Source organism: Heptranchias perlo, chromosome 32 (genome assembly GCF_035084215.1).
Source record: "Heptranchias perlo isolate sHepPer1 chromosome 32, sHepPer1.hap1, whole genome shotgun sequence".
Classification (NCBI taxonomy): Eukaryota; Metazoa; Chordata; class Chondrichthyes; order Hexanchiformes; family Hexanchidae; genus Heptranchias; species Heptranchias perlo.
Window position 1 is genome coordinate 22086499 of NC_090356.1, and position 27685 is coordinate 22114183.

At 45.6% G+C, this 27685-nt stretch overlaps 1 protein-coding gene across 4 annotated transcripts in view; it reads left to right on the plus strand.

Annotated features, from left to right (window-relative positions):
• Positions 1-27685, plus strand: part of trim62.1 (tripartite motif containing 62, tandem duplicate 1) — a 63183-nt gene that overhangs the window by 25616 nt on the left and 9882 nt on the right. For 3 of the 4 annotated variants that reach the window (XR_010958239.1, XM_067970615.1, XM_067970616.1), the window contains exons 2-5: positions 16549-16644; positions 24079-24335; positions 25978-26001; positions 26513-26628. Coding sequence is in view for 3 of the 4 variants with exons in the window: in XM_067970615.1 (XP_067826716.1) it covers positions 16549-16644; positions 24079-24335; positions 25978-26001; positions 26513-26628 (493 nt within the window). In the remaining variant the exon portion in view is untranslated. The remainder of the gene's footprint in view (positions 1-16548; positions 16645-24078; positions 24336-25977; positions 26002-26512; positions 26629-27685) is intronic. The other variant, XM_067970617.1, reaches the window with a different exon arrangement.

The window sequence follows — 27685 nt, forward strand, 5'->3', positions numbered from 1 at the left end:
AATGGCTAGGACATCAGGATGAACTCCCCTGCTGTTCTTCAAATAGTGCCTTGGGATCTTTTATGCCCACCTGAGAGGGTAGACAGGGCCATGGTTTAACATCTCATCTGAAAGACGGCACCTCTGACAGTGCAGCACTCGCTCAGTATTGTACTGAAGTGCACCTGCCTTGGATTCGGCACTCCTTCATAAAAAGTTGTGTTCTGTTGCAGACTATAAAGTCTAAATGGAATTTGTCCCAGGTGATGGTCAGCAGCAAAATTACCTTCACCTGTGCAGTGCAGCTGCACTAACGAGTTTGTAGGATTGGTCTGCCTAAGCTAAATCAAAGTTGCTGGCCGCCCCTTTAAGGCACTGTCTAACAATGCCTAATGCCCAGTTTTTGTGGGTGTTCCTTGATCCAGGCATTAGAGCCATAAAATGGCATGGAAGACATTATGATATCACTTCAGCATTATTTACATGTTTCAGATGGGAGCTTTCCAAGCCTGCTAGTTTGGGCCCCGGAAATGCGCAATAGGGGCAGAGAACTGGCATAAAAAGTCTCCTCCCATTTTTTTGGTTTAATGCCATAGGAACTGGCACATGTGAGGCTTTAGGGACAGGAAAGCTAGCCCCAGAATATCTGCAGCCACTGATTGACCTTAGCTTTTTTTAAAAAAAAGGGAACCAAACTTTTCATCCTGATTGACTTCATCCTGTGTTTACTTAACAGCAGCTCAACTTTGTGACTTTAAAGGGATGCACCTTTATCTTAGCAGGAGACTACTACATTGTATGTTATGTGGTATAACATTCCTGTCCTTATAAAGCAGCGTATCTTCTGTCTTGCCATGAGCAACCCCACAGGAGGTTTGTTAGTATATAATATATAAGAAGGTCTTGCATCTGCCAAAGTCTAAATGCCTTAAACTAAAGTTAAACTTCATTACAGAACCAAAGCAATTTTTTTTAAAGTGGGAATGCAGTCATGAGTCTGGAGTTTGTAATTTTTTCCCTCAATTTTCTTTCCTCCTCCCCTGAGACACAATTGGGATAATGGTTTCACATATCCCAGCACTGTCAGGTACCTGAATGAGGGTGGCTATTCTTCACACCTATGTCTAGACATGGATTATTGCCCGTCAGGACAATCATGGGGGAGAGGCTTAGAGCTGAGAACGAATCCATCCTCTCCCATCGCCCACACACATGGACTTACCAGCAGGAGTCATTGGATAGTAAATTGGGAGCGGGAGTGGGAGCCTGGCTGATTTTACTTTTTCCTTCCCTCGCCAAATGGTGCTAAAGCCAGCCGAAGCATTCGACGGGAAAGTGGAGTTGAGGCCAAAGATCAGCCGTGATCTTATTGAATGGTAGAGCAGGCTCGAGGGACCGTATGACCTACTCCTGCTCCTATTTCTTATGTTCTTATCTTCTTAATGTCCTCAGGCTGAGATCAGCCAAATCAGCACAGGCCAGGATTGAACCCGGGCCCTTTCTACTGCTCAGTTCCAACCTAGATTAACCCACTGAACTAGAATGACCCCTTTTAAGGAAAATGTATAATCTGATGGGATTAATGAATAAAGGATCACTTTTGTTAATTAACTTTCTCTTGTTAATGTCAGAAGTTTGTGTTGGAACTGTGAACCTCTCTTGGAGCCAGATTATTCCAGCCCTGTTAAATGAATAACCCATCTGGGGCAATGTGGCAATCAGCTAATAACGATTCACGGTGGAAAGGTTAGTAGGAACTTTCTGCCGCATGATTTCATCCTTAGGAAAAACTTCCATTACAAAAGAAAAAATTACCAAGTCTAATCAGCTTTCTACTGTTTGAATATTTAAGGGTATCATGTGCACTTGGCTGTGAGCCAAACAGGATGGTGTCGGGCTCAGCTGCCGGCTGTGTTGAGTTAGTTCGTCTAAGCAAGGGTAGCAGTTCATTGAAATTACAGCATGGGAAGAGGAAATTGTGCCAGTGCTAGTTAGCAGAGAAAGAATTTACATTTATATACCATCTTTCACATCCGCAGGATGTCCCAAAGCGCTTCGCAGCCAATGAATTATTTTGGAACTGGAGCCACTGTTTTATATAGACAAATGTGGCTGCCAATTCTGCACAGCAAGATCCTCAGATAAGCAAATTGAAGCAAATGACCAGTTAATCTGTTTTGGCGATGTTGGTTCAGGGAAGAATTTTGGCCAGGACACTGGGAAAACTCTCTGCTCTTCTTTGAATAGTGCCATTAGATCTTTTACGTCCATCTGTGCAGGCAGTTGAGGCCCCAATTTGACATCTTATCCAAAAGACGGCACCTCCAACAACATAGCTATTTGTCAGTGCTGCACTGCAGTGTTGGCCTAGTTTATGTGCTCGAGCCCTGGAGTGGGGGCTTAAAAATAAGACTCAATGACAAAAGTACAACATCTGAGCATGGGTATGATGTGTTGAAGGGCCTTCTTCTATGCTGTAATTTCCATGATTTTATACTTCAGCTGGCACTATCTACTCTAATCACATTTCTCTGCTCTTTCCCTGAATCCTTTTATATTTTTCCTTTTCAAATACTTGTCCATGCTTAAATGACATTAGACTCTCTACCTCAATAGCCACTGGTGGTGAACCAGTCCACATTCTAATAACTGTGCAAAAAAAAATCTTCTTTATGACCCCTTTGCTCTGCTGGTGATAATTCTCAGTCAATGGCCCCTTGTGGTTGGGATGCTACAGTTGCGCTCAGGACCACTGGACAGAGAGAGAGAGTATCAGACAGGGTTCCTGCTGCTGATCGCAAACTAGTGATTTTTCACCCCGCCCCTCCCTTTTCCTTGTCGTTGTTATTGGCTGAGGGGGACTGCCAAGGTAAATCAAGCTCTGTCCTGGAGAGTTCAGAGTAAGCTGTCCCATAAGCATCAATTCAGATCAATAGTAACCCACACTTCCAGCACTGTCTTTGCTACTCTGCCAGTTGATATCCTCAAAATGAGGGTTGAGGTGGGGGAGGGGTTGGCAGAGAATGTGCTCAGTGAATATAAATAATGAAGAGCTTTTTCTTAGAATCTGGGACAATAATTAACTAGACTATTCTGTAGTTCAAAGCTATCTCAGGGCAGTTATTAGTAAAATCTGTGATTGCACAATTGCTTGGCTCAGTGATTTATAATATATTGGCACCTCCATCATCTGCACTCCAATTATTGGATGTTCTGATTATGCAGCAGAATTTTCACAGGTTGAAGCTTTGTGAGAAACATCACTTCGTTGCATGGCTTCTTTTGTTACTTAAATTCCTTTTTCTGGTGAATAAAACTGCATCATGTTATTTGTACTGTTTCTTTTTGGTCCTGTGCCCTGGGTATTGCTGTACTGTACCTGCAATACCAAAATTTGCTGGTCTTGGCTTCAGTGGGGGGGGATGGGAGGCTCCCCCGCCACGCTCCCCTCAATAATAGGAGATAATAGAGGTATATTGAGAGCTCCACCGATCGGCCTGGTGCAGCACTGAGCCACACAGATTGGAAGGTCCCACATAAGGTCCGAAATTTGCTAGGTTAGCTGATCTCGGCTAGAGCAGTGGTTGGGTCAGTACAGTTAGCTTCAGTGTCCCTGGGCTACAGAGGGCAAAATCAACCAGGATTCCTACTCCTGATTACTATTAAGATAATTTGCAAAAGAACCAGAGGGGAGATGAGACTTTTTTTTTAACGCAGTGAGTTGTTATGATCTGGAATGCACTGCCTGAAAGGGTGGTGGAAGCAGATTCAATAATAACTTTCAAAAGGGAATTGGATATATGCTTGAAAAGGAAACAATCCGGAGGGAGGGGTGAGAGGGATTGGGGATTGGGGCTTGGGGTGGGGGGGGAGCGAGCCAGAGGCCACGATCGGCAGAGAGGAGGCCGAAGGCTTCCTTGAGGGTCCGGGAGGAGCACTCCTGCTCCTCTTAGCCCACAGAGCTATGGGGAAAGAGCAGGGGAGTGGGACGAATTGGATAACTCTTTCAAAGAGCCGGCACAGTCACGATGGGCTGAATGGCCTCCTTCTATGCTGTATGATTCTGTGGCCTCAATATTAACACCCCCCCCCCCCCCCCCCCACCCCGATGGGCAGGAGAGCGTCTTGGGGGTGGGGGGAATAAAAATTGAAAAATGGGGAACACGTCCCCAAACAGTTGCCACGTGGGTTTTCCAGGACTCGGGAAAACCTGGCAGTGAAATTGAGGTGGGAGTTGCCGGATCAGGAAGATGTGCCTTTTACAGCACTCCTTGTGGGCTAAGAGGAGCAGGAGTGCTCCCCCTGGACCCTCAAGGAAGCCTTTGGCCTCCTCTGCTCCCTCCCTCCCGCGAAGGCCGACCACCCCCCCCCCCCCCCCCCCACCCAAGCCCTGATCCCTCCCTCCCTCCCTCCCGATTGCCGGGGATCGTCTCCAAGGGTCCCAGGTTGCCGGGCGGGAAACAGAAGAAAAAAGTTATAATGAGGCCTTGCTGTTGAATTCAGCGTCCCCGGCCTTGCCTGGTTTCCCCCCGCACCCTCCCCGCCTTCCCGGAAATATCGGGGCCTGTGATTCTATCCAGTTACTCGTGTTGGAAAGAGAAACAAAGTCAAGGTGAAAGAGAGGGCCACTTTGCTGTCCCCTGCAGCCCATGTAACAGAGACAGTTTGCTGTTTTTAACCGTATATACATGCTTGGTGTGAGGAATACAGCTTGCAGCTGAAAATCTCACCCACAGGACTTGTCCAGTGTTGGCAGCTCTGGTATATAGTTAAAGTACAGCTGTGTTATTGCTGGGAAAGAATTGACCTCGACCATGCATTCACTGTGGCAGGTACTAGCAGCAATCGAGCTGCACTGAGCTTGCCTTCTGTTCTGGAAACCAGGGAGAGTTAATCATGTAAGAGCCTTTGAGACTTGCTGCAACATAGAATATCTGTCCAGCCTTGAGTAATTGACTGTCATAAATCTGAGCTTGAAACCCAAGCAAAGCAGCCACAAAAACCAGAACTAACTAAGTACTGAAGGTATAGCTCCTAAAGATGTGAGGCAAATAAAATTTAGTCTCTAAACATACAAAGCCAAAGAAATAATTTTTTGCTTTCCTTTCAACCCCCTCACCGCCCCATTCTTCCCTCCCATTCCCTATGCCATGTCTTGGACCTGATTTTTGCCAGAGGCATTTGGATATTGATCTGAAGATCTGAAGGCAGCACTAGCCCAAAACAAACATTGCCGTTTAAAGATAATTGGTTCTGTATCCTTTACGTTTTTGAGGAAATAGACCACTATCATTAAACCCACCTAATTATCTAAATGTTGATCAATACTTTGGTCATGTAAGTGCAGCCATTGTGTTGCTCGCCCTTTTACCTGCCCAGAATGTATGGCTTTAGGTGGTGTACTGCAAGATTGCCACCCACTGACCATGCTGGGTGTGGCATGGATTAAGTGTGTCACTCTAGGCCCAATGCTTGTGGTGTATGTTAAATGTATACAAATCCAGTCAGTGCTGACTTAGCTGATCTCGGCTAGGATGGTGCTAAGCAGTCTACATTTGGATCCAGCACCCTCTGGGCCAAGGAGGGAGGTCACAAAAAGCAGCCTGGATTCCCACTGCTCAGCGACCTATCCTGGAAAGTGGATGTGTACGAGTGATTGGTGATGACAGAAGCAGGATCACTTATCATATTTGCCATGGTGGAATAGTCTGCTGACACATGAAGAATGGTCACTTGGGCAAGGTACTAGAGCAGTGCCAATGTCAATTGAATCCTATCCCAGCAGGAGTCAGGCCTTCAGGAGAGAAAGGGAGAAAATCGGAGGAATAAAAAAAAACCAAACGCACGTGGTGTACCGGGCCTGAGGATTTGCTTTGAGAGCAATTGAACAAAAGGAGTCGGTGCCAACCCTATGACCTGGTAACTCATTGCTTATGTCTCTGAGGCCATTTGCAAATTGCTCTTCAGTTTGTTTTGTCCTCTTTCTTCCTCTCCCAAGGCCACTGAATCTTTCTGGAGTAATGTTCCATGGGTGAGGATGTCCTGCAGCACCTTCCATGTGTGAGCCTAGATGGTGAGCCCCTAACACTTTACAAGCATTGACTGAGCACAGTCAAGCCCAATTCTACCCTCACCAAACTTCCACATATATGCACTTTTCCAGCGGGACAGGGTGCAGGGAGGTCATTGGATAGCAATATGGAATAAGGCTCTTGCTACTTTGTTCTTTCTTCTTGCCCAGGGGCCCAATGGGCAAATGTAGTGGTCCTGCTACCACCCTAGTCAAGGTCCGCTAGTTCACCATAGCTTCGAGACTGAACCTGGGCCCTTCCCCAGGTCTGCGTGGCTCGGCTTTACACTGGGCAGTGCAGTTACTCACTGAGCCATCGAGGACGCCATTCCTCTTCATTTTAAATGAATCTCACCACTCGTTCACAGATGTAAATATTTAACACATTTATATTTCGTTACAATCCCTCAGCTCCCTCCCTTGAATCCGTGCAAGCCTCCTTTGTTGGGTGAGCTTCCATCGCACTTTCAGTGAAGTTATGGCAGAGGAAGGGGGGAGGCTCTGAGCAAATTCATCCCATTCTCTCCAAGATCACACACATGTCTAAAAGACTCTGGTCTATTAATGTATTCCTACTCTCCTTTGTCCTTTTTAACCTTTCTGCTCTTTTTCTCTCTTGTTATTTCTCTCGCTATTATTGGAGAGCAGCGTAATGATTTATGCATTCTAAAATCCTGCTGTTCCTGGCCTTCAATTTAAAATTGGGGGAAAAAGCTCAAAGGACCTGTAATTAATTCCAAAAGTCTTAGTTCTGGTGCACAGCAAGTGTTTGAGGGCATCTGTGTCTCCAAACAACTTTAATGCCATTTTGATCATGAACTCATTCCAAGTTGGGTTCTGGCACTGGGAGGAGGCAATGCATATGCAAGGCAGCCTGGGACAAAGTAACTCTTGCTGCAGACTTTTGGCGTCTAATCTTGTACGTGTTATGTCTTTTGCTAGGAATACAGAGGGGTCGATTTTGCAATGGTGGCGGGTTGGCAGCGGGGGGGGGTGAAGGTGTGCGTGGCAAACCCGCATGAACAAAATTTACCGTTTCCGACGCGATCGGATGTTGATTGCTGATGATTAATGTCCTCTCCGGGTTTCGCGCCTGGCAACCAACCTGATTGACAGGTTGGCTGCCGTCAGGAGTGGCAACGCGGGGGGGGGGGGGGGCGCGAGAAAGAGAGAGAGCGAGATGCATCCGGCGCGGGAATGGAAGATCGGGGGTGGCGGGGGGGGGAGAGTGGAAGATAGGGAGAAAATCGGAAGGACTTTGGGGGGTGAAGAGGGGGAGATCGGAGAGGGTGACGTTAGACATCGGAGCAAGGTGCAAAGGTAGGTTCATTTTGTGTTTTAACTTCCTTCTATGGTTTTTTTGTTATTTGATTTATTTAGTTCCTTTTTCCCTGATCCGGCCCTTCATGCCTGGTTTCACCAGACGTGAATCAGAAGCGGTGGGCAAGCTGCCCAGGTAAGTTTTTAAAACTCGTTTTAATCACTTCATCTGTCACAGGTAAAGTGCCTTAAGTACCTCAATGAGGTACATTTGGCTCTTTAACTGTCATCCTGTCTGCTTTAATTGCCGGTGGGACTTCCGTTTTCGGGTCGCCCGCTCGCACGCACGTGGGTCCCTAGGAAACTCGGAAGTCAGCGGGTTGGAGCCGGCTTCCGAACCCAAACAGGATTTCCACGATTTTCGGAGCCCCCCACCCCCCCCACCCCGGCCCCAACACACCCGCAATTGCCCCCTAAAACTGAGCCCAGAGTGTTAAAATAACACCAAGCTGCTGTGTGTTTACATAAATTGAGTCTTTCTGCTTCTCTTTTATTGAGAAACCAAAGTGACAGGTCAAGGTTCACTGTGCACGACATCAGCAAGGTAGTAGGCGAGAAGATGAGGTAGATCATCAAAGTAATGGTTACATGACTGAATGGACTCATGGGTGACGTGCCCATATGCCGAGGGCAGGACAGGAAGGATAGCCTAATCGACCCCAAGTGCAACACTTGCAAACAGAAACTCGTGCAAAATTGACATTATGTGAATCCAAATCGCCAGATGTTGTGGGTGCAGAGTGAGTGACAGAGGCCTGGCCCATTCCTTTCTCTCTGCCCCATGCCCTGGCTTCCACTCCCATTCTCCCAATGGGATTTGCAATATGCTCGGAGATAGATTATGGTTATAGAAGTATGATTCAGGTATGTGCAGGGCTTTCCGTTCCAGTGCTTGTTTTTAGAAAGGTATGAAACTGGTCCAAAATTTAAATAATCTTACAGGAAATGGCAGATCCTAGTAATGTTGGCCCTGACATTCTACAGGTGGTGAATTTGCAGGGTCAGTGGAAAGGCACCTCATTTGCTTGGGGTCAGCGGGTGGAAGTGCCACTCGAGACATTTCTTTGGCACCCGCCTGCTCCATGCACCAGGAAACTAGGACAGTTGCCCAAACTTTGGTGGGGGGGGGGGGGGGGGGGGGGTGGTTGCCCAAGCCCAAGCCCAAGCCCCTCCCCTGACCCCAACCACAGCTCTGATTGGCTCCCAAGTGTGAATGCTGATCCAGGAAGTAATTCTCTTGAAAAAGCGTCTTGTTGGGGAGTCCGGGCCCCTTACTAGGTATGGAGCTCATCGACGGAGCTCACAATTGCCCTTGTGGAGGCTGGTATACCTCATGTTTCAACATACTAGTCATCACTGAAACACCAGGTCCTGACTGAAGCATAGTAGCAGGAACTCCAGTTTAGGAGTCCCTCCCCCCACCCCATTCCAGGTTCTGGTCCATCATTTTGATTCGTGAGGGACGGACAGAAGTTCCTTGCCTTGCAAGTCAAATCAGAAACTGGCAGAAATGGCGGAGTCCCTTCAGCCTCCCGCCAGTATTACAGCAGGATGCCTATAGAAACACCGTGGAATTTGGGAACAGTTATATTAGCATTGAAGAAAGATCTACGATTTGAAAATCATCAGTAAGTTATATTAATACAGAGCTTGTGATGTTGTTATTTTATCATGCTTTGTAAGACCAAAATATTGACGTGCGCTCAGACATATTACTGAATTGATGTACCAGGACGGGGGGATATTATCTCTGACCATCCATCTATCTCGTAATTTATAAAGTGTGTCTACGTGGACTTCCTGTCATGTGAACTTCAAACTACTTATGTCACACCCTGGCAACACACTGATACATGACACTGTCTAACTATATGCAGATTAACCTATTCTAGGCAATGCTTCTAGCAGTCACTTTGGATGTACAGAATAGCTCTCCAGGAACAGAAAATACTAGAGCCACAATATCTGCAGCCCCTTAACTGAAGTCCCCACAATCAAACTCACCCAGTGTTTATTTAGCATCAGTTTGACTTTGTAGCCTTAAAAAGACACCGCTCCACCTCAGCAGCAGAATAATACATTGCGTTACAATCTTTTAGAAGGAACATCTGGTTTACTGTGCTTACCGCCATGGGAAATCTGCCAGTATTAATAAAAAGGTACCTGTAGAACTCCTTTTTCCCCTCCTTCATTTGTGTTTAACGTGTAAATCCGTGCATTCACAGTGGTATATACTACATTATAGCAAATGAGGGAGTTGGGGACCATGGACCATAAACATGTTTTGTGTTCCTGATTGTTACACAGTGACCCTATGCTGCAATTGCGGATGTGAACATTTGGGGAGGACTGGATGGGGTTTGGCTGTGATATCTTCCCATGGTCCATACTATGCTGACACTTACTATCATGACACACACATGAATGATGACTGTTTAGGTGAGACACCACTGTGTCTATGGACCGTACTGCAGTAAGGAAATCATCAAGAGAGAAGAAAATTTTAAAAACATTCAGCAAAAAATTGGCCTAAGCTTTCACGTTCATGCCTTGAGACACTCCCAGAAAGTTGACTTGAAGAGGATTGTGGTAGATTGTAGGAGTCTCGAGTTAGTACTGTGGATAGGGCAAAGTTTGCCCTTCTTGGCACCGTACATGGGTTTAAAAGTCTGTAGACTGTGGGAGGAAGGGAAGACTGAGGGAGGTAAGGAATTCCACAGTTTCGAGTTGCTGGAAAAGAATGAGGTACAATCAATCTTTATTTCACCACAGTGAGTGGGGATGGCAGGAGGAGGAAAAATGAGTGGGAAGCTGCATTTGGAACTTGAAAGGAACAAAAACAGCTGAATCATACAGACCGGGAAGGAAGACGCCAGGTTCAATTGCTGATAATTGGTCTCAACTGGGTGGTAGTTGGCCTGCTAAAATTGGTTCTGGCACTTTTCTAGGCTAGAAATAGGAAAAATCAACTATTGTTCCTGCTCCTGACCGCTATCCAGTGTCCCCTGCTAGAATGTGCGCATTTGTAAATGTCAGTTGAGGATCAGATCTGGGCCAACCCATAATCGAACAGCCGGCTGACACTATCTAGGCTCACGTGAAGAATGAGCTCTTGGATGAAGTACCAGATGGTGCCCTACACAACTGTACCTGAGCATTAGTGAAAACCACGGGAAGTGGAGGGAAGAATATTGGAAGAAAGCTTTTTTAAAAAAAAAATTAATTGAAAGCAATTCCAGTCGTGCCTTACTCCCGACCCAGAGAAAATGACTGAAATATAGAAACTAGGAGCAGGAGTAGGCCATTTGGCCCTTCGAGCCTGCTCCGCCATTCAATATGATCATGGCTGATCCTCTATCTCAATACCATATTCCCGCTCTCTCCCCATTCCTCTTGATGCCATTTGTGTCTAGAAATCTATCTAGCTCCTTCTTAAATATATTTAGTGACTTGGCCTTCTGTGGTAGAGAATTCCACAGGTTCACCACCCTCTGAGTGAAGAAATTTCTCCTCATCTCAGTCCTAAATGTCCTACCCCGTACTGAGTGACTGAAATTCCTCCTCTTAAACCCAACTTGCATGCTACAAGCAGGTGTTTGTTGGGCTGGAATAATTTTCTCATTGTTTGTTTGTTTGTTTGTTTGTGGTGATGTACTGTTTAAATAAGCAATGAGCAGGGTGGGCATTCAGCTGTGACTTTTTTTAAAAAAAAGTGTTCAGGGGAAGGGCGTGCCAGATTCCAAGAATTGGATAGTAACTTTATTTTTTTAGGTGTCGTTTTGTCTCTGCCGAGGCCTTGTTTTCATAATTTTTTTAACCTGCCCTGCTGATTGTTGCTGTTCGAAAGATCCTGGGCACATTGCATTGAACCTGTTCGGCAACAGAGAGAGACACCAGTCGCATGATTCATCTCAGAATATGTCACTGCATTACCTGCGGGGCCCTTGTGTTTTTTTTCTAAAAGGTTGCCGATCTGCCTTTAACTGGGGGAAAACTGAGGATTGAACCTTGGCTATTCAAGGTCTGTATGGCTTAATCCCACACTTGACAGTACATTTACCGGCTGAACTATCGAAGGGAGGAAAGAGAGGGCTGTCTTCAAGATGCCTGAACACCATGATCTTCAGTGCAATTGTTTTTGCTCACTAGTTCTTTACTTAAGTAGCCACTCTACATGTGCGAGTCTAGACAGTGAGTCGCAGCAGACTATTCAATCGATGGAGGCATCACATTCAAATCTGTCCTTATTGACATCCACACGTGCACTTTCCAGCAGGGGATGCTGGCTAACGAAAAGCAGGAGAGATCCTGTTTTTATTTTTGTCCTCTCCATATCACAGGGACAAAATTGTAGCAACCTTACCAATACTCTGACTCATTCCCTCCCTAAACCTCTGCTTCGAGCTACTTCCCCCACCCCCTCTTTAAAAACCTACCTTTTTAACTGTGCCTTCACCCAATTCTCCGAAACCATCAACCACTTGGTCCATCTCTATCCTAAGTCCTTTACCGTTTAGTCCGTCTCCCCTATGTGAAGCACCTTGAGATGTTTTATTGCATTAAAGGTACCATACAAATGTATAGGGTCATTGTTGGTGTCGGTGGTCTGTATAGTTCAATATCACACTGGGCGGTGCATTTACCACACGAGCCATGATAGGGAAAAAACTTTGTCTTTTCCCTATATGCTTAAGGGTTAAAGAAGAATGTGTTAAAAATCTATTGTAATTGTTAACGAAAAAGAACAGAGACACAGGTCCTACCGCCTGCACTGAGCAGTAATTTTAGGACTGGTGTCTACAGCACCCATCCTGCCCATTGCTCACATGCTGCCAAACCGCTCTGGAGGGAAAGTATGTAACACGCACTGTAGCACTGTGGGCTGTGCCTATCTGCTAGTAAACAACGTTCTTCTTTCTCTCTCCTCCCAGTCCCCCCAGTGCTCTTCCTCCCCCCCCCCCCTTGCCCATTACCGTTTAGTTAACTTTGCACTCTCCTTGTTGTTGCTGGGATACTAGAAAGTTAAGTGGAAAGCATGCTGAGTTCCAAGGCCGATATCTCTGGGCCTCATACAGCTGGTGTTGCTGCAAAGACTGCAGTTGTTAACTTGACTGTGGACTGAAAGGTGAGCTGCTGTGCACTCCAGCTGAAACCTACACTCTATTGCATGTTATGGGGTTTGGATTCAGTGCTCCATTCACAATGCAAGTACAGGTGCAACCATATAGACATCTTAAAGCAACGCTCCTTATGTCTTGACCGATTAGGGGGCGACTTGGAGTTCAACACACACCACCCCCACCCCAAGGCTTCATGAATAATTGTCAGCACCTGTGTGCTCCTTAACATCTCAGCAGGCAGGCCCAAAGAACGGGATGGCAAAGCCATGGCAGAGCAAGAGGGTGAGGGTGAAGAGTGAGTGACCAAACCAGCAATACAACCGGAAAGGCTGGTGCACCAGGCACAGACTCGAAATGTAGTCCAATAAGTGCCACAGCGACACCATTTCTGAAGCCTGACGAATCACATCTACAAAGTAAGCGTCCAACCCATCATCATCTCCCCTTTCATTCTTCACTCAGAGGCTGGTGAACCTGTGGAATTCTCTACCACAGAAGGTTGTGGAGGCCAAGTCACTGAATATATTTAAGAAAGAGCTAAATAGATTTCTAGACACAAAAGGCATCAAAGGGTATGGGGAGAGAGCGTGGGAATATGGCTTTGAGATAGAGGACCAGCCATGATCATATTGAATGGCGGAGCAGGCTCGAAGGGCCGAATGGCTTACTCCTGCTCCTATTTTTTTCTATGTTTTCTGTACAATTGCCTAAATACCATCTGTTCCTATCTTTTGAGCACCTGCCTTTATTCTAAACAACTATAAATAAATACTCAGCATGAAGTTCAAACCAATTTCAGCACCTTTTGTGTAGTGTGTGAATTCTGTTAGCGCAATTTGTCACAGCACTTTCTCTTTTGTGCTTGTGGCTTGTGCTTGACATGTGGCGTCTAACCTATTGCTCCTTCTAAGTGATCCCGCTTTGGAAAGAGGAAGTCCGCTGGATAGCTGCACGGTTTTGTTGACCGTCTCCTGGGATTTTGGTAACCGCCACCTCGGTGTGGTGCGCACTGCGATATCCCTGTGCCTGAATCAGCCATGTCAGGTCTTGTGACCTGGCACACTTAGTGCCACTTGTGCAGAGGTTTGCTTAAGGGGTTGGATGTGGGATCACCTTGAGAGGCAGCTCCCGAACCGTTCCTACTCCAGGCATGTCTTTGCTGCTGGGTGCTGATCTGTCCCTGGGCACCAATAGTCCATTGATCTGTCTAACAGCAGAAGTTTGGGCAGATATGAGATCTGTGAATTCCTACCTCAAGTTTGTCTCTATCTGATTTTTCAGCATGTTAAAGCCAACTGAGAATGCATTAGTAATATTGGAGCCCTAGGCTACTATAGCAGCACTGTGACCATTCATGAGAGATGTTTACACTGTGCCCATGACCTACACAACTGAGGGCTCTTAATCAGATCTGACTGAAATTGCCATGTGGTCCATGGAAGACTGCAGGGCAGACAACTGTTTATCCATGACTGTGCACATCTGGGTAGTGGACTCCTCAATGCTCCTGGCCAGATCTTGCAGCGTATTTTGCATAGACACGAGTGACTCATGTCTGATTTTTTTTTTCCAGCGAGCAGAGTCTATTTTTAAGCAGGCCCTGTGAGGTCGAAATCCCCCAGGGGCTGAAGCCAAGGCAGGAACCTTGAGCAGTCATCACCGCTATTTTGAAGACGAGCAGGGGAGTTCTCTCTCGTGTCTTGGCCAATGTTTATCCCTCAGCCAATATCACTAAAACAGATTATCTGGTCATTCGCATTCTACAGCTACAGCTGTACAAAACCCTGGTTAGACCACACCTGGAGTACTGTGTTCAGTTCTGGGCACAGCACCTTGGGAAGGATATATTGGCCTTGGAGGGAGTGCAGCGTACATTTACTAGAATGATACCTGGACTCCAAGGGTTAAATTATGAGGAGAGATTACACAAACTTGGGTTGTATTCCCTGGAATTTAGAAGATTAAGGAGTGATTTGATTGAAGTTTTCAAGATATTAAGGGGAACTGATAGGGTAGATAGAGAGAAACTATTTCCGCTGGTTGGGGAGTCTAGGACTAGGGGACATAGCCTAAAAATTAGAGTCAGGACTTTCAGGAGTGAAGTTAGGAAACACTTCTACACGCAAAGGGTGGTAGAAATTTGGAACTCTCTCCCGCAAACAGCAGTTGATGCTGTTAATTTTAATTGTTAATTTTAAATCTGAGATTGATAGATTTTTGTTAGCCCCATATCCCTTAATACCTTTGGTTAAGGTGGGTATATGGAGTTCAGCCATGATCTCATTGAATGGTGGAACAGACTCAAGGGGCTAAATGGCCTACTCCTATTCCTATGTTCCTATGCTGTTTGTGGGACCTTGCCGAATGCAAATTGGCTGCTGCTTTTCCTACATTACAACAGTGACTAGACTTCAAAAGTACTTAAGTGGCTGTAAAGCACTTTGGGACATTGAGGTTGTGAAAGGCGCTATATAAAGGCAAGTTCTTTCTTCTTCTTTTGTGTGAAGCGCTTTTAAGAATTGTTGCTGTGTCCATAGGTTGCCAATATGCACTTTATAATTGTAAGCACACATTTGCATATCCCCAGTCAAACAAAGTGTATCTTGCCGTGGCAGAACTGCATCTAGGTAACCTGATCTCATTGTTAGTATCATCCAGAATTAAATGGTTAAACTGTTAGCACAGAGGATGTTTTTGGAATTTGGATTTAGGCCGGATGCTTGTCATGTAGAGGTGAAGTTGGTTTACCATAACCGATTTCTTGAGGACTGGCATCTTTTTCCTGATGTCTTTGCCACTCTTTTGGGTGCAGGACACTGCGTTCAACCTTTCAGCACCTCCTTCCATTTCTGCTTTGCAGGGTACTTTGGGAGAGGGAGGCTCATATTGGTGCCCCTCCTCTGCCTGACCCTTTCCAGCAAGGCATCCAACATCCGGCCAGTAAACCTGGCATTCCTTAATCTGCTGCCCACCATTCCTCAGTGCTTTTGGTTAGTCAACATCTGTCCCGTCCTCCCCAGTGCAATTGCAGCTGTTTAAATAGCTTCTAATTGTATTTCACAGCTGGTTGCCTGGGTTATTGACTTTGCCGCTTCATTTGATGGCCCGTTGTGCATGTGATAGAGCAGAGGTTCCAGCACAACTACTAAAATCAGGAATTTCTGTGTTAAAAATCTTTCTCTATGACCTTCAAAATGAAGGGGTCGTTTTTAACTCCTCCTGCCAACAGGGTGGTGGGGGAGCAGTTAAAATGGAGCGGGGCACTTAAAATTGCAGTTGGAAAGGACACCAGTCCCAAGCTGACGGGGCCCTCCTTTAAATTTACCAATCGGGCTCCAATGACGCCATCTCAGCCCGATCTGCGATTTTTTTTTTTTAACCTGAGGCCTGAGTAAGGGAGCAGTGGTGGCTTCCCCGCCTGGTCAAACCTGTTGACAGCTGGATCGAGGGCCAGAAAAGGCCAAGTAAGGTAAGTTTTAAAGTTTCCTTGTGGGCCAGGAACAGCAGGAGTGCTCCTCCAGGCCCTACAAGGAAATCTTGGGCCTCCCTTTTCCCGGGCATCTTATTTTTCTTTTTCCCCTACCCCCCGGCCCCCAGTCACGATCAGCTCTGGACCTCCACCCCGTTCCCCCCAACTCTCGAATTCCCGCTCCCGCCCACTGACCAGGCAGTGATTCCTGCTGAGTTCTGGCGGAAGTCCGAGCCTGAATATTTAAACGAGGCCCGGGAGTCAAAATCTCTCTAGGCCTCAGCCTGCGGGTTTGTCACTCGCCCAGGCCCTCTGCACACACCGAACCCGCCCCGAGTTAAAATTGAGGTCTAACAAGTTAGTTAACTGCTGAATAGGAGACCCAGAGCAGTTTCTTAGTCTTAAGGGTTGAAGTTTCACTTGGGGAGGTGGTGGGGAGAGGATAGACTCATGTCACTTCAGCTGTGTTTGTTTTAACTGTGTTTGTATTAATTAGCATCATAACATGTCAGGATCAGATACTCCCAAACCAGCTTCCCCTGATTATATTGTCTGCCTGTCAATCAAACTCATTTACCTTTTAATTGCAGAGGGAGTTGAAGGATCAATATGAAGCTTTGCAGGACAGTGAGCATGGACATAAGAAGGCCCTACAGCTACTGAAACGTCAGCTCTCCGAGACAAAGGTAAACCTTAAAGAAATGCATTTTCCCTTCCAATTTCCTCCTGCTCTCTCCCGAGGGTCCAAGCCTCAACTGAACCAGCGTGGCAATTCTAACCACAGCCATCCTAACTTCTCTAAATATGGCTGCCAATTTAGTACAGAGTTCAGTATGAACCACCTCATAAATTCACTTCATGTAAAGAAAGAACTTGTATTTATACAGCATCTTATTATGCACTCAGGACATTTTACACCCAATGAATTACTTTTTGATGGATAGTCATTGTTGTTTTGTAGGCAAACGTGGCAGTCAAATTGTGCGCACAAATAGCAAATGAGATAGGACCAGGAGATGACTATTCAGCCCCTCACTGTTCCACCATTCAGTTAGATCATGGCTGATCTGGACCTCAACTCCATTTACCCACCTTTGACCCATATCCCTTGATACCCTTACCTAACAAAAATCTATCGATCAGACCAGTTGATCTGTTTTATTGTATTGCTGGATGAATGTTGGCCAGGACACCAGGAGAACTTCTTGTTCTTCTTTGAATATTATCATGGTATTTTCAACATCCATCTGGTTTAACTTCTCATCTGGAAGACAATGTAACAATCCCTCAGTATTGCACTGGAGCGCTAACCTAGATTACGTGCTCAAGTCCGGCAGTAGAACTTGCAGACATCTTTTGGAGGAGCCTTCCATCTCATCAGCCTGGGCTGGAGCGAAACCTAGGACCTCTGAGGTGAAAACACAGTGTCTAAACCACTGTTTAAAAAAAATAATTGTAAACAATTTTACAACACCAAGTTGTTTACAATTGTCAACCCCAGTCCATCACCGGCATCTCCACATCATGGCTAAAAAAAATAATGAATGGTCTCTTCTACTTATCAGGACCACGGCGGCTGGGCTAGGGGATGGGCACAAGAGACTCTTATACCAAATACAGAGACAGGTGGAAGAAGTAGGGATCAAGTGGCTTTGGCATTCTGCCATAACTATTTTCAAAATTGATAACAAAAATGGCTACTGCAAGAGTTTACTACCCTTGTGCTTTTTTTTTAAGTTACACTTTAAAGAAAGTTCTAAATTGAAAGAGTATTCACAGCTCCTCAATGGCTCAGTTGATGAATTTGGAGCTGACCAGGAGAAGATCCTGGATTCAACTCCTGGTCCACGCTAGGTTAGTTTATCTCTGTCAGAATGTGGGGAAAATGCTGGCGTCTATAATTAAGGATAGGGTGACTGAACACCTCGAGAATTTTCAGTTAATCAGAGAGAGCCAGCATGGATTTGTGAAAGGTAGGTCGTGCCTGACCAACCTGATTGAATTTTTTGAAGAGGTGACTAAAGTAGTGGACAGGGGAATGTCAATGGATGTTATTTATATGGACTTCTAGAAGGCATTTGATAAGGTCCCACAAAAGAGACTGTTAGCTAAAATAGAAGCCCATGGAATCAAGGGAAAAGTACGGACTTGGTTGGGAAGTTGGCTGAGCGAAAAGTGACAGAGAGTAGGGATAATGGGTAGTTACTCACATTGGCAGGATGTGACTAGTGGAGTCCCGCAGAGATCTGTCTTGGGGCCTCAATTATTCACTATTTATTAACGACTTAGATGAAGGCATAGAAAGTCTCATATCTAAGTTTGCCGATGACACAAAGATTGGTGGCATTGTAAGCAGTGTAGATGAAAACATAAAATTACAAAGCGATATTGATAGATTAGGTGAATGGGCAAAACTGTGGCAAATGGAATTCAATGTAGACAAATGTGAGGTCATCCATTTTGGATCAAAAAAGGATAGAACAGGGTACTTTCAAAATGGTAAAAAGTTAAAAACAGTGGATGTCCAAAGAGACCTAAGGGTACAGGTACATAGATCATTGAAGTGTCATGAACAGGTGCAGAAAATAATCAATAAGGCTAATGGAATATTGGCTTTTATATCTAGAGGACTAGAGTACAAGGGGGCAGAGGTTATGCTGCAGCTATACAAAACCCTGGTTAGACCGCACCTGGAGTACTGTGAGCAGTTCTGGGCACCGCACCTTCGGAAGGACATATTGGCCTTGGAGGGAGTGCAGCGTAGGTTTACTAGAATGATACCCGAACTTCAAGGGTTAAGTTACGAGGAGAGATTACACAAATTGGGGTTGTATTCTCTAGAGTTTCGAAGCTTATAAGATATTAAGGGGAACAGATAGGGTGGATAGAGGGAAACTATTTCCGCTGGTTGGGGATTCTAGGAGTAGGGGCCACAGTCTTAAAAATTAGAGCCAGACCTTTCAGAAGCAAGATTAGAAAACATTTCTACACACAAAGGGTGGTAGAAGTTTGGAACTCTCTTCCGCAAACGGCAATTGATACTAGCTCAATTGCTAAATTTAAATCTGAAATAGATAGCTTTTTGGCAACCAAAGGTATTAAGGGATATGGGCCAAAGGCAGGTATATGGGGTTAGATCACAGATCAGCCATGATCTTATCAAATGGCGGAGCAGGCACGAGGGGCTGAATGGCCTACTCCTGTTCTTATGTTCCTGGAATGATGGCTGCAGTTCTACAAATGACCTTTGCATTCTGGACTAAAGAGGAGAAATTCGACCAGGCTTCCTGCACTTGATTGTGGTCCAATGACCCTTGCTGGAAAGTTCATGTGTGTGGACTTTGGGTGAGGACAGAATACAATTTCACTGTGATTCCTCATGTAGTCGAGTAACCTGCCAAAACTCCCTTTTTTAGGCTCACACGTGACAAATGCTTAGTTGGGTGAGGTACCAGATAGCTACCAGCGTCTGTAGAGCCAAAAACCAGAAAGAGGCAGAGCCTTCTAGAGAAGCAGGGAGAAAATTGGAAGGATGGGTGAATAAAACCATTCAGAAAAATATTTAAACACTGAGAAGGTTCTTCAGTAAATGTTACTCCAGTGAAAGAGTAATTATTTGAGCCAGGATTTTAATTATCCTTATCTCTTATATAAAACTCTACGTTTGGACTTTGGGCCAGATTGGTGCCTGCACTGTATTTTATGTGCAAATCAAAATGCTGCCAGTATGTGCTGGACTGTACTGTGTGCGTTCTGTAAAATGTGCTACATAAGCTGCACCTTCCTGCAAGCTATCTTGTCTCCTCTTCTTTGGGTACCGTTCCACAGATGCTGGCTCCCATCTGGTACCTCACCCAAGTGGCCATTCTTTATGTCTGGGCCCAGACAATGAGCGTTGGCAGGTCACCCAACTGTGGGGAGTAGGATCACAACCCAGCCCGATCCTCTCCCCTCGTCACTCAATGTCTGAACATGTCCAGCAGGGGTCACTGGATAGCGATCAGGAGTGGGAACTTTGGCTCGTGCTCCCTTGTTAGCTCAAGGCATGCTGAAGCTGACTGTACTGCCCCCTACAGGCACCCCTGTTGAGATCAGCTAACTCAGCACAGGCCATTTGCAAATCTGGGATCTTCTTAATCTGCATGGCAACTGAGCTGCTATGGTTTTCATCCTAACCTGTAAGTATTTCTAGGCCGCTGCGGCTTTAAGCCCTGATGAGTAACAGCTGTTGTGCATAAATCCTTAACATCAGCAAACAGCTGATGTGTGTTTGATGTAGACTGATTGCACCATAGTTTCTGCAAACCTGTCCAAACCTGCATGGTGACATCCAAGTGAAGGTGCATCCTGGTTGTTGAGTGGTGGCTATATTTAGCTCTTGGAAGCCAGGTTTATAGGAGGCTTGTGAGGTAAGATAGTTGAAGGAATGCTCCAGGATCAGGCTGAATAATACGCCGTGGGCCAGAAATCACTCCCGAAGTAACGGAGGAGCTCAACAGCGCGCTCGGTTTTTTAATGGTGAATTGAGGGAGCAAGTTCCCGCGTTCGCACATGCTCAGTGAAACGAGGAAAACCAGAACTTGCTCCTAGTGGTTCGCCGGCGATATGACAGCTTTGAATTAAAGGGCCATCGCACGCTGCAATCAGAGAAATCATTGAAAAAGCGTCAACTTGCTTATCTGCCCATCTGGAAAGTAACTAATTACGCCACCAAACAGATATGCTTAAAAATACTAAGTTTTAACAGTGCGGTTAGTCTTAATTTTTAGTTGTTTGGCAGTCATTAACTTTTAAAAATGTGGCGTCTCATGCTTGCTTTAATTTTAAAAAAAATTTCTTTTACTTTTTATATAAAAAAATAATTTTTATTTGCAATGGCGTACAGAATACAAACTTTAATTGAATTCAGTCTGCTTGAGCAATGCAGCCTGAATCTGTGGGCATGACTTCTCCTCACACACTTTCTGAGCAACTCCCGCTGCTCAGAGGCTGGGTTGATAGCGCACATTTTGTTTAAAGTTCAAATTCAAGCAATTCGACGCCACGGAGCCCGCAGTAAGTATTTTTGTTAATTTAATTCGTAGGAACAGCTGTGAGTGTTGCCTCGCCATTCTGCGCGATTTCTGGCCCCATGCATAAAACATTTTCCCTCCTCTAATTTCTTCTCCCCTCCTCTGAAAGTACAGATTCTTGTTGGATATGGTTTTACAGGTGCTGGCTACCTTTAAGTACCTCACCATTCCTTATGATAGTAGGATTCAGAGAGCTGCTTAACCGTTAGTTAATCACACTCAACATGACATTACCTGATGTGTTCACAAACCAATGTTCAAGTGCTGAGTCTGTGTTTCATTTATTCACAGGGTGTGGGAGGCTGCAGCCCCTGTTTGACTATTTAAGGGGGCTGCTCCTCAAGTTCTGGCTGCACTTCAGTCCCACGCTCCTGACCTTTGGCCGCCCGGTGAGGGGGTGGGGGGCGGGCAGATCGGTGGACGTCCTCGTGGGCCTGCTCCTGGACCTGTCCAAGGTGGCTATCCACAGGTCCAGGTTAGACTTGGCCCATGGGGGCGGTCGCTCCGACTGTCTGCCTCTCTTCCGCCTAATTCTCGGTGCCCGGGTGGCCCTGGAGAGGGAGCACGCGGTGTCTGCCGGTACGCTTGAGGCTTTCCGCAACCGGGTGGGCACCGCAGCGGCTGGAGTGCATCCTGGACCGAGATAATAAAATTATAATTTGAACACTTATTTTGGGTTTATTGGTTTACTGCACACGAACACACCCTAACCCCATCTTCTTATAAAAGGGGGGCCTAAAACACAAAAGAAAAAAAAAATGGAAAAAAAATCAAGCAAAAAAAATGTTCAAGTGCTTTGGATAACTATCAGGAGCAGACGCCTTTGGCTGATTCCCTGTCTTTTCGCCCTTCCCCCCCCCCCCCCCCCCTTCATCTTGGGGGGACTGAGGTCAGTTGCTGCCCTGACAGCGCTCAGCTAACCAGCTCAGACCAGGTATTGAAGCCGGGCCTCCTGGCCTGTATTGCTCAGTAGTCCCCTGAAAGCAATGATTCATTTTGAGTTCTAGTCCAAATAGGGTTGCTAATTCTGGTTGGACATATTTCTGGAAGATTCATCGCATGACCTCCCACCTCCAATCGCCCCATCCAGTCAAACAGACTTGTTTCCCATCTCCATTATTTTTTCTATAACTAATAAACAATAGTGTTCAAAGAAAATTGGGGGAGAAAATGCACCATTTTATTTTAATGTCCTATGATTTTTCTCCTGGGTTTGCTCGCAGCAGTGTCCAGGAGATTAATCTTTAATTCCTGGAGACTCCAGGACAATCCTGGAGGGTGGGCAACTCTGGGTCCAAAGGATGCAAGCTGCTCACCCAAGCAACTTTTAGAAAGGCTGTCCAACTGTGGAAGGGCTGGAAAGTATGTATGTGCGGATGTTGGATGAAAACAGCAATGGGTTTGGATGTAATCCCTCCACATAGTCAAAAGGGCCTGCCTACATTCAGTGACCAATCTTTCACATGAAGAATAAAGTACTATCAGGCTGCTACAGTCCATGGAACTGCACCCCAACATGTTTCGCTAAGATTTTTGTTGGATAAGGGCATCAAGGGATATGGACAAAGGCAGGTAAATGGAATTGAGCTACAGATCAGCCATGATTTAATAGAATGAGGGATTGAATGGCCCACTCCTGTTGCCATGTTCCTATGTTTTTACGATTTTATGCTTTCATGAAAAGAGCAGAGAAACGGTAGGGATGGGGTAATGGTTACCGTACAGACAGAAATCTGAGGTAGTGCCACCTAGAGTGCAGTATGTTTAATTCTAAATATTTATGTCAGTGAAGGGGTTGAGTTGGTCTGTAAATATTTGGAAGAGCATGGGTCAGTATACAGTGTACTTATTTAATGGTTTCCACTGGAGAGGTGGGGTAGTGGGAACAGGTTAATTATTCTAGAATCGAATTTTCTGTGTGTTTTCTTGACCTTCCAATTTGCTGCCCTCCTGAAGGTGCTGGGACACAGTTCCGTGAGTGCTCAATGCCCTCCGTTACCTCACCCTAGTGGCCAATCTTCATTAGTGATTGTCAGCAGGCTAATCGCAGCCGAGCCCAATCATATCCTCAACCAAAGTCCACAACACATACTTTCCAGTAAGAATCACCGCCTAGTGATCAGAAGCAGGGTCCCTGTGTGATTTCACCAACCCCAGCCTAGGGGTACCGAGGCCAGATATAGTGCCCCAATTGAAATCAGCTAACTCAGTACAGAGCAGGGGTGATAGTTGGGTCCTTCCAGGTGTGTATGACTCACTTATACACTGACTTTACTACTGAACCGTCAGGGGAACAAGGTATCAGATTCTTACATGAGCCAAATGAAATTTGAGCTGTTGTTTGCATCATTGCTGTCTGCCTCTATCTGGGTGGATCTGTGTGTGTGGTGGCAGTGACTTGGAGCAGAAGGCTGGATTCCTATATATTGTGCTCTCAGCTTAATATCTTCAGGGCCTGTTCTTATTCCAGTTCACAGCGTGTGTGCAATATCTTCACCGTGGGTAGCCCCAAAATGATTGTTTCTTTGCCTGACTCTCCTGGCTCCACACAGTGAGAGGCCTACACAAGGCTGTTGCAGGTGCCTCCTGCCACCTGTTGCTAGGAGATTCTAGGGACCCCCTTCTGATTTGTTTCCCTCCCCTCACCCCAGCTGGGAGAAATGACAGGCTCTACTCTGTGTCTCCCTGCAGTTCAGATTGGCAACTGTGCGGAGCAGGACTCATACCTGCACTTGCCCCCATTTCATGACAATGTTAGTGAACTAGCAATTTGGGCCATTTGAATTCACTTTTAATCTCATTGTTGCATCCATCTTTATCTTTAACTGTGCTAGATTACAGCGGCACACAATGTGATGGACGCTTTAGAGGGGTAACATTTGGAATAATCGGTCAACAGAAATGATAATCAGAGGCTCCTCCCCCACAACAGACAATTCCAATTATGCCTGAGTATTCTTGGCTGGTGACTGCCCTTTGCAAAAGAGTTTGACTGCAGCTTTGTTGACTTATGATTTAGATTTTTCTTCTGCTTGTTATCTTGCTCAGTCTTCGGCAAAGAGTCTTCGAGCAACCATCGCTGAAGCCTTTGACCGCCTGCACCGGTTCCTGAAGGAGAAGCAGAAGTCGATGCTGGAAGAGTTGGAGACTGATACAGCCCGGACCCTGAATGACATTGAGCAGAAGATCCAACGCTACAGCCACCAACTGCGTGAGGTGCAGGAGGGGATGCAGATCCTGCAGGAGAAGCTCGTCGAGGCGGACAAGCTGCTCTTTCTAGAAGGAATCAACACTACTTTGGAGAGGTAGAGCATACATTAACCACCCATTCCATGGGTCATTTGTTAAATTGGCCCATCAAAGAGTTTGCATGTTGTTCTTGTCTTAACCTTCCATTTCCTTTATCTCGATGCTACACTAACTTTTTGTTGGGGACCACAATCCTTACCAATTTGGGTTAAATATTAGCCAGGACACCGGGGAGAATTTCCCTGCTCTTCTTCGTATAGTGCCGTGGCATCTTTTACATCCACCTGAGAGGGCAGAAGGGGCCTCGGTTTAACATCTCATCCGAAAGACGGCACCACCGACAGTGCAGAACTCCCTCAGTACTGCACTGGAGCGTCTGCCAAGATTTTGTGCTTAAGTCTCTGGAGTGGGACTTGAAATCACGGCCCTCCAGACACAGGCCTGTGCCAGTGATTCCCCATGCAGTGTCTTCCTAATTTTACTGTGGACAGTTGCTAAATGAAGGCCACAAATTTCCCTACCAGAAGAGCAACTATAGGGCCAATAGTTTTCTGAAGTAGTTCTATTTTAATAGAGCCCCTATGGATGCTGGGAAAATCCCATACAGGCCAACGCAGAAAACGAGCAAAAGTCGACCAACAGCTTCAAAAATGTCCCCTAAAAACTGACAACTGAAGAATGCCCTGATTATAAACCTATGACATGAAATAGTTACATGAGTTTTTGTGACTTAAGCTTCACTTGTACCTGAGGGAAAAAAACATAAGTACATGAAAGCCTGTAGGGAGAAATCCAAATGTTCCAGACACAAAATTGGTGGTTCATTTCTAAGGGAATCCAAAGACCTGCTTCCCTGGAAAATATTGACATTTTCCATGAAAAATTGTGCATCTTGGTTAATTTTAAGCACTTTCGCTGGAAGATTTTAAATCTTTTTTTAAGATAACAGTGATATTTTGATTTTCAACAGACCATCACTTCCCCAAAAGTTATCCAAAAGTCACTTACCCACTTTCACCCCGCCATCCCAGTTCAGAGGCAATCTCCCCCCTTCAGACACAGTTCACAGAGGCGCTGTACCCCATCTAACTCCTTAATCTTTAACAGAGACACTCCTCCAATTGTCTCAGTTCATATTGGCTTGTGCTGAGTCCTTTTTGAACCCTGTCAGCAGTTGTGGGTTTTCAAACCCAATGCAGTCTACTCTTAATTCAAAGTCACTTGATTAAAAATTGTAGTAGAACATTTCCCACTTTGCTGTGTTATGTACATTGCTTAATTCAAATTATTGGTTGATTCAATTGTTTTTTAGCGCAAAAAAAAAGACTGGATTGTAAGGAGTAGACTATAGCCAGTGGGGCTTGGGGGAGCAGGAGACCAGAGGGACTGTGCATAGTGCTTTCTACACTATCTCAAGAATTGTCTTCTGACACTCCTGGCTGGTGGCAATAGAAGTGCAGATCAGTACTGATACCATTTCCCTTACCTTGAAGTGAGTGATTTGAAATTCGTTCATCTTGGCTGTCTCATTCCCTTCTGCTATGTGTATGGGCCGGAAAAGTTAGGTGTTTCTTTTAACAGGACTGGCCCCTCCACTATTTACTAAATTTGGGAGCTGTGATTCAGTAAGTATTAGTTGATAGGATTTTTCTTCTTGGTGGAGTCGATTGTACTTAAGTTGCCCTGTTTTATCCACAGCTTTCTCGAGTTGCATACTGCAAGGTTAGTACCTTCATTTGTGTGTTTTTTTTTAAGGGCGAGGGAGGGGATTGTGACTGCTGGGTGACACTGGGACAGTATTCCATTAGATCCTCATTGAACCCTCTCATACCCATCAGGAGCATCGGCCAGAGGTCTGAGTTTATTCTGATTGGTGTTAACTAGTGTCTGAAGTGACCTGATTTGACGTTGTCCAGTTCAGTTTATTAATTTTCCTTTCATCCATTCTCTTCCCCTCACTCCTCCCCTCAAGGTGCTGATTCAACTTTCAATACCTTGCTCAAGTGAGCTATTTTTCATGTGAGTTTTGGACAGTGAATTTTGGCAAGCTATTCAACTGTGGAGGACCTCACAGCCCAGTACTGTGCTCATCTAATGTTCATCACTCAGTTTGATGGATACAGAGTGATGCTGAGAAGCAATTCTTTGACCGTTGTTGGGTTATGCGCAACTTGGGTCCAATGAGGGTCATAGCATTATTTTTCTGTATGTTAAAACGCACTTTCTTTTCCAGGTTAAAGGGAAAGATCCACGAAACCAATCTAACGTATGAAGACTTTCCAACCTCAAAGTATATGGGCCCCCTGCAGTACACCATCTGGAAATCCTTGTTCCAGGACATCCAGCCAGGTGAGCCACCGATAAATAGGGTTTCCCAGGTCTGAGAGGGAGGCCTACTGCCAGCCATTGGCAATGCTACTGTTGGCTGCTGGCAGGTCAGCTAGAGGGACTCTGAGTGGAACCCTCTTCTCTTGTTTTCTCTCCTGCTCTCGTGAAGACACCAGCTCCTTGGATGGATACAGTTCGATGGGTACTGACTGTCGTCCAGTACCTCTCGCCAAGTGTCCATTCTTCATGTGTAAGCCAATGGAATGTTACATGGGCTCTTTTACTGGGGACAGGGTGTTATAATGCCATGTCCAATCTTGTTCTTACCCAACATCCACCAATACCCACTTTCCAGGCTGGGGGGGTAGTGATCAGGAGCAGGAACTCTGGTTGACTTTTTTTGGTCCTCAGCTCCCAGAGCACTGAGGGTGACTGTAGCTCCCCTGCTACTGCCCTGACTTTACAGCACAGGAATAGGCCATTCGGCCCAACAAGCCTATGCTGGTGTTTATGCTCCACACGAGCCTCTTCTCACCTTACTTCATCTCACCTTACTTCATCTCACCCTATCAACATAGCAGACATACTTGTGCTATCTATCTTCTGCAGTGTAACCAACCCTGTCTGACAGACTTTGGAATAATTGCTGGAAACAAGATGATTTTTCTCCAGTCAATTAATAATTGTCAAGAGCCAATCTCCAAAGTTGCTGGGTCTTGTTTATTGTGTCTGCATTGTGCTGGACATTTTTGCAGGAACTGGGACATCCTTTTAAGGCAAAAGTTTCTTGCCTTTTCCCTCTGAAGGAGATGATCTGTGAGGGAGAATTCCATGGGAGCCGCTTGCACCTTCCCCGAATGGCCAATCTTCATCCATCACCCGGGAAAGCAAGGCTATTTGACCATGTGGGGATAGCGCACCTGTGCCCAGAGCTGTTGTAAAGGAAGAGAGGGATACAGTTAGGGCCAGTTTCACCCAGGGTTCTGAATTAAAATAGTCCAAGGCAAATAGCAGCAGTTAGAAGTAGATTATGTTTTTAAAAACAACTGATTAAAGTTTATTGATAACAATAACTTGG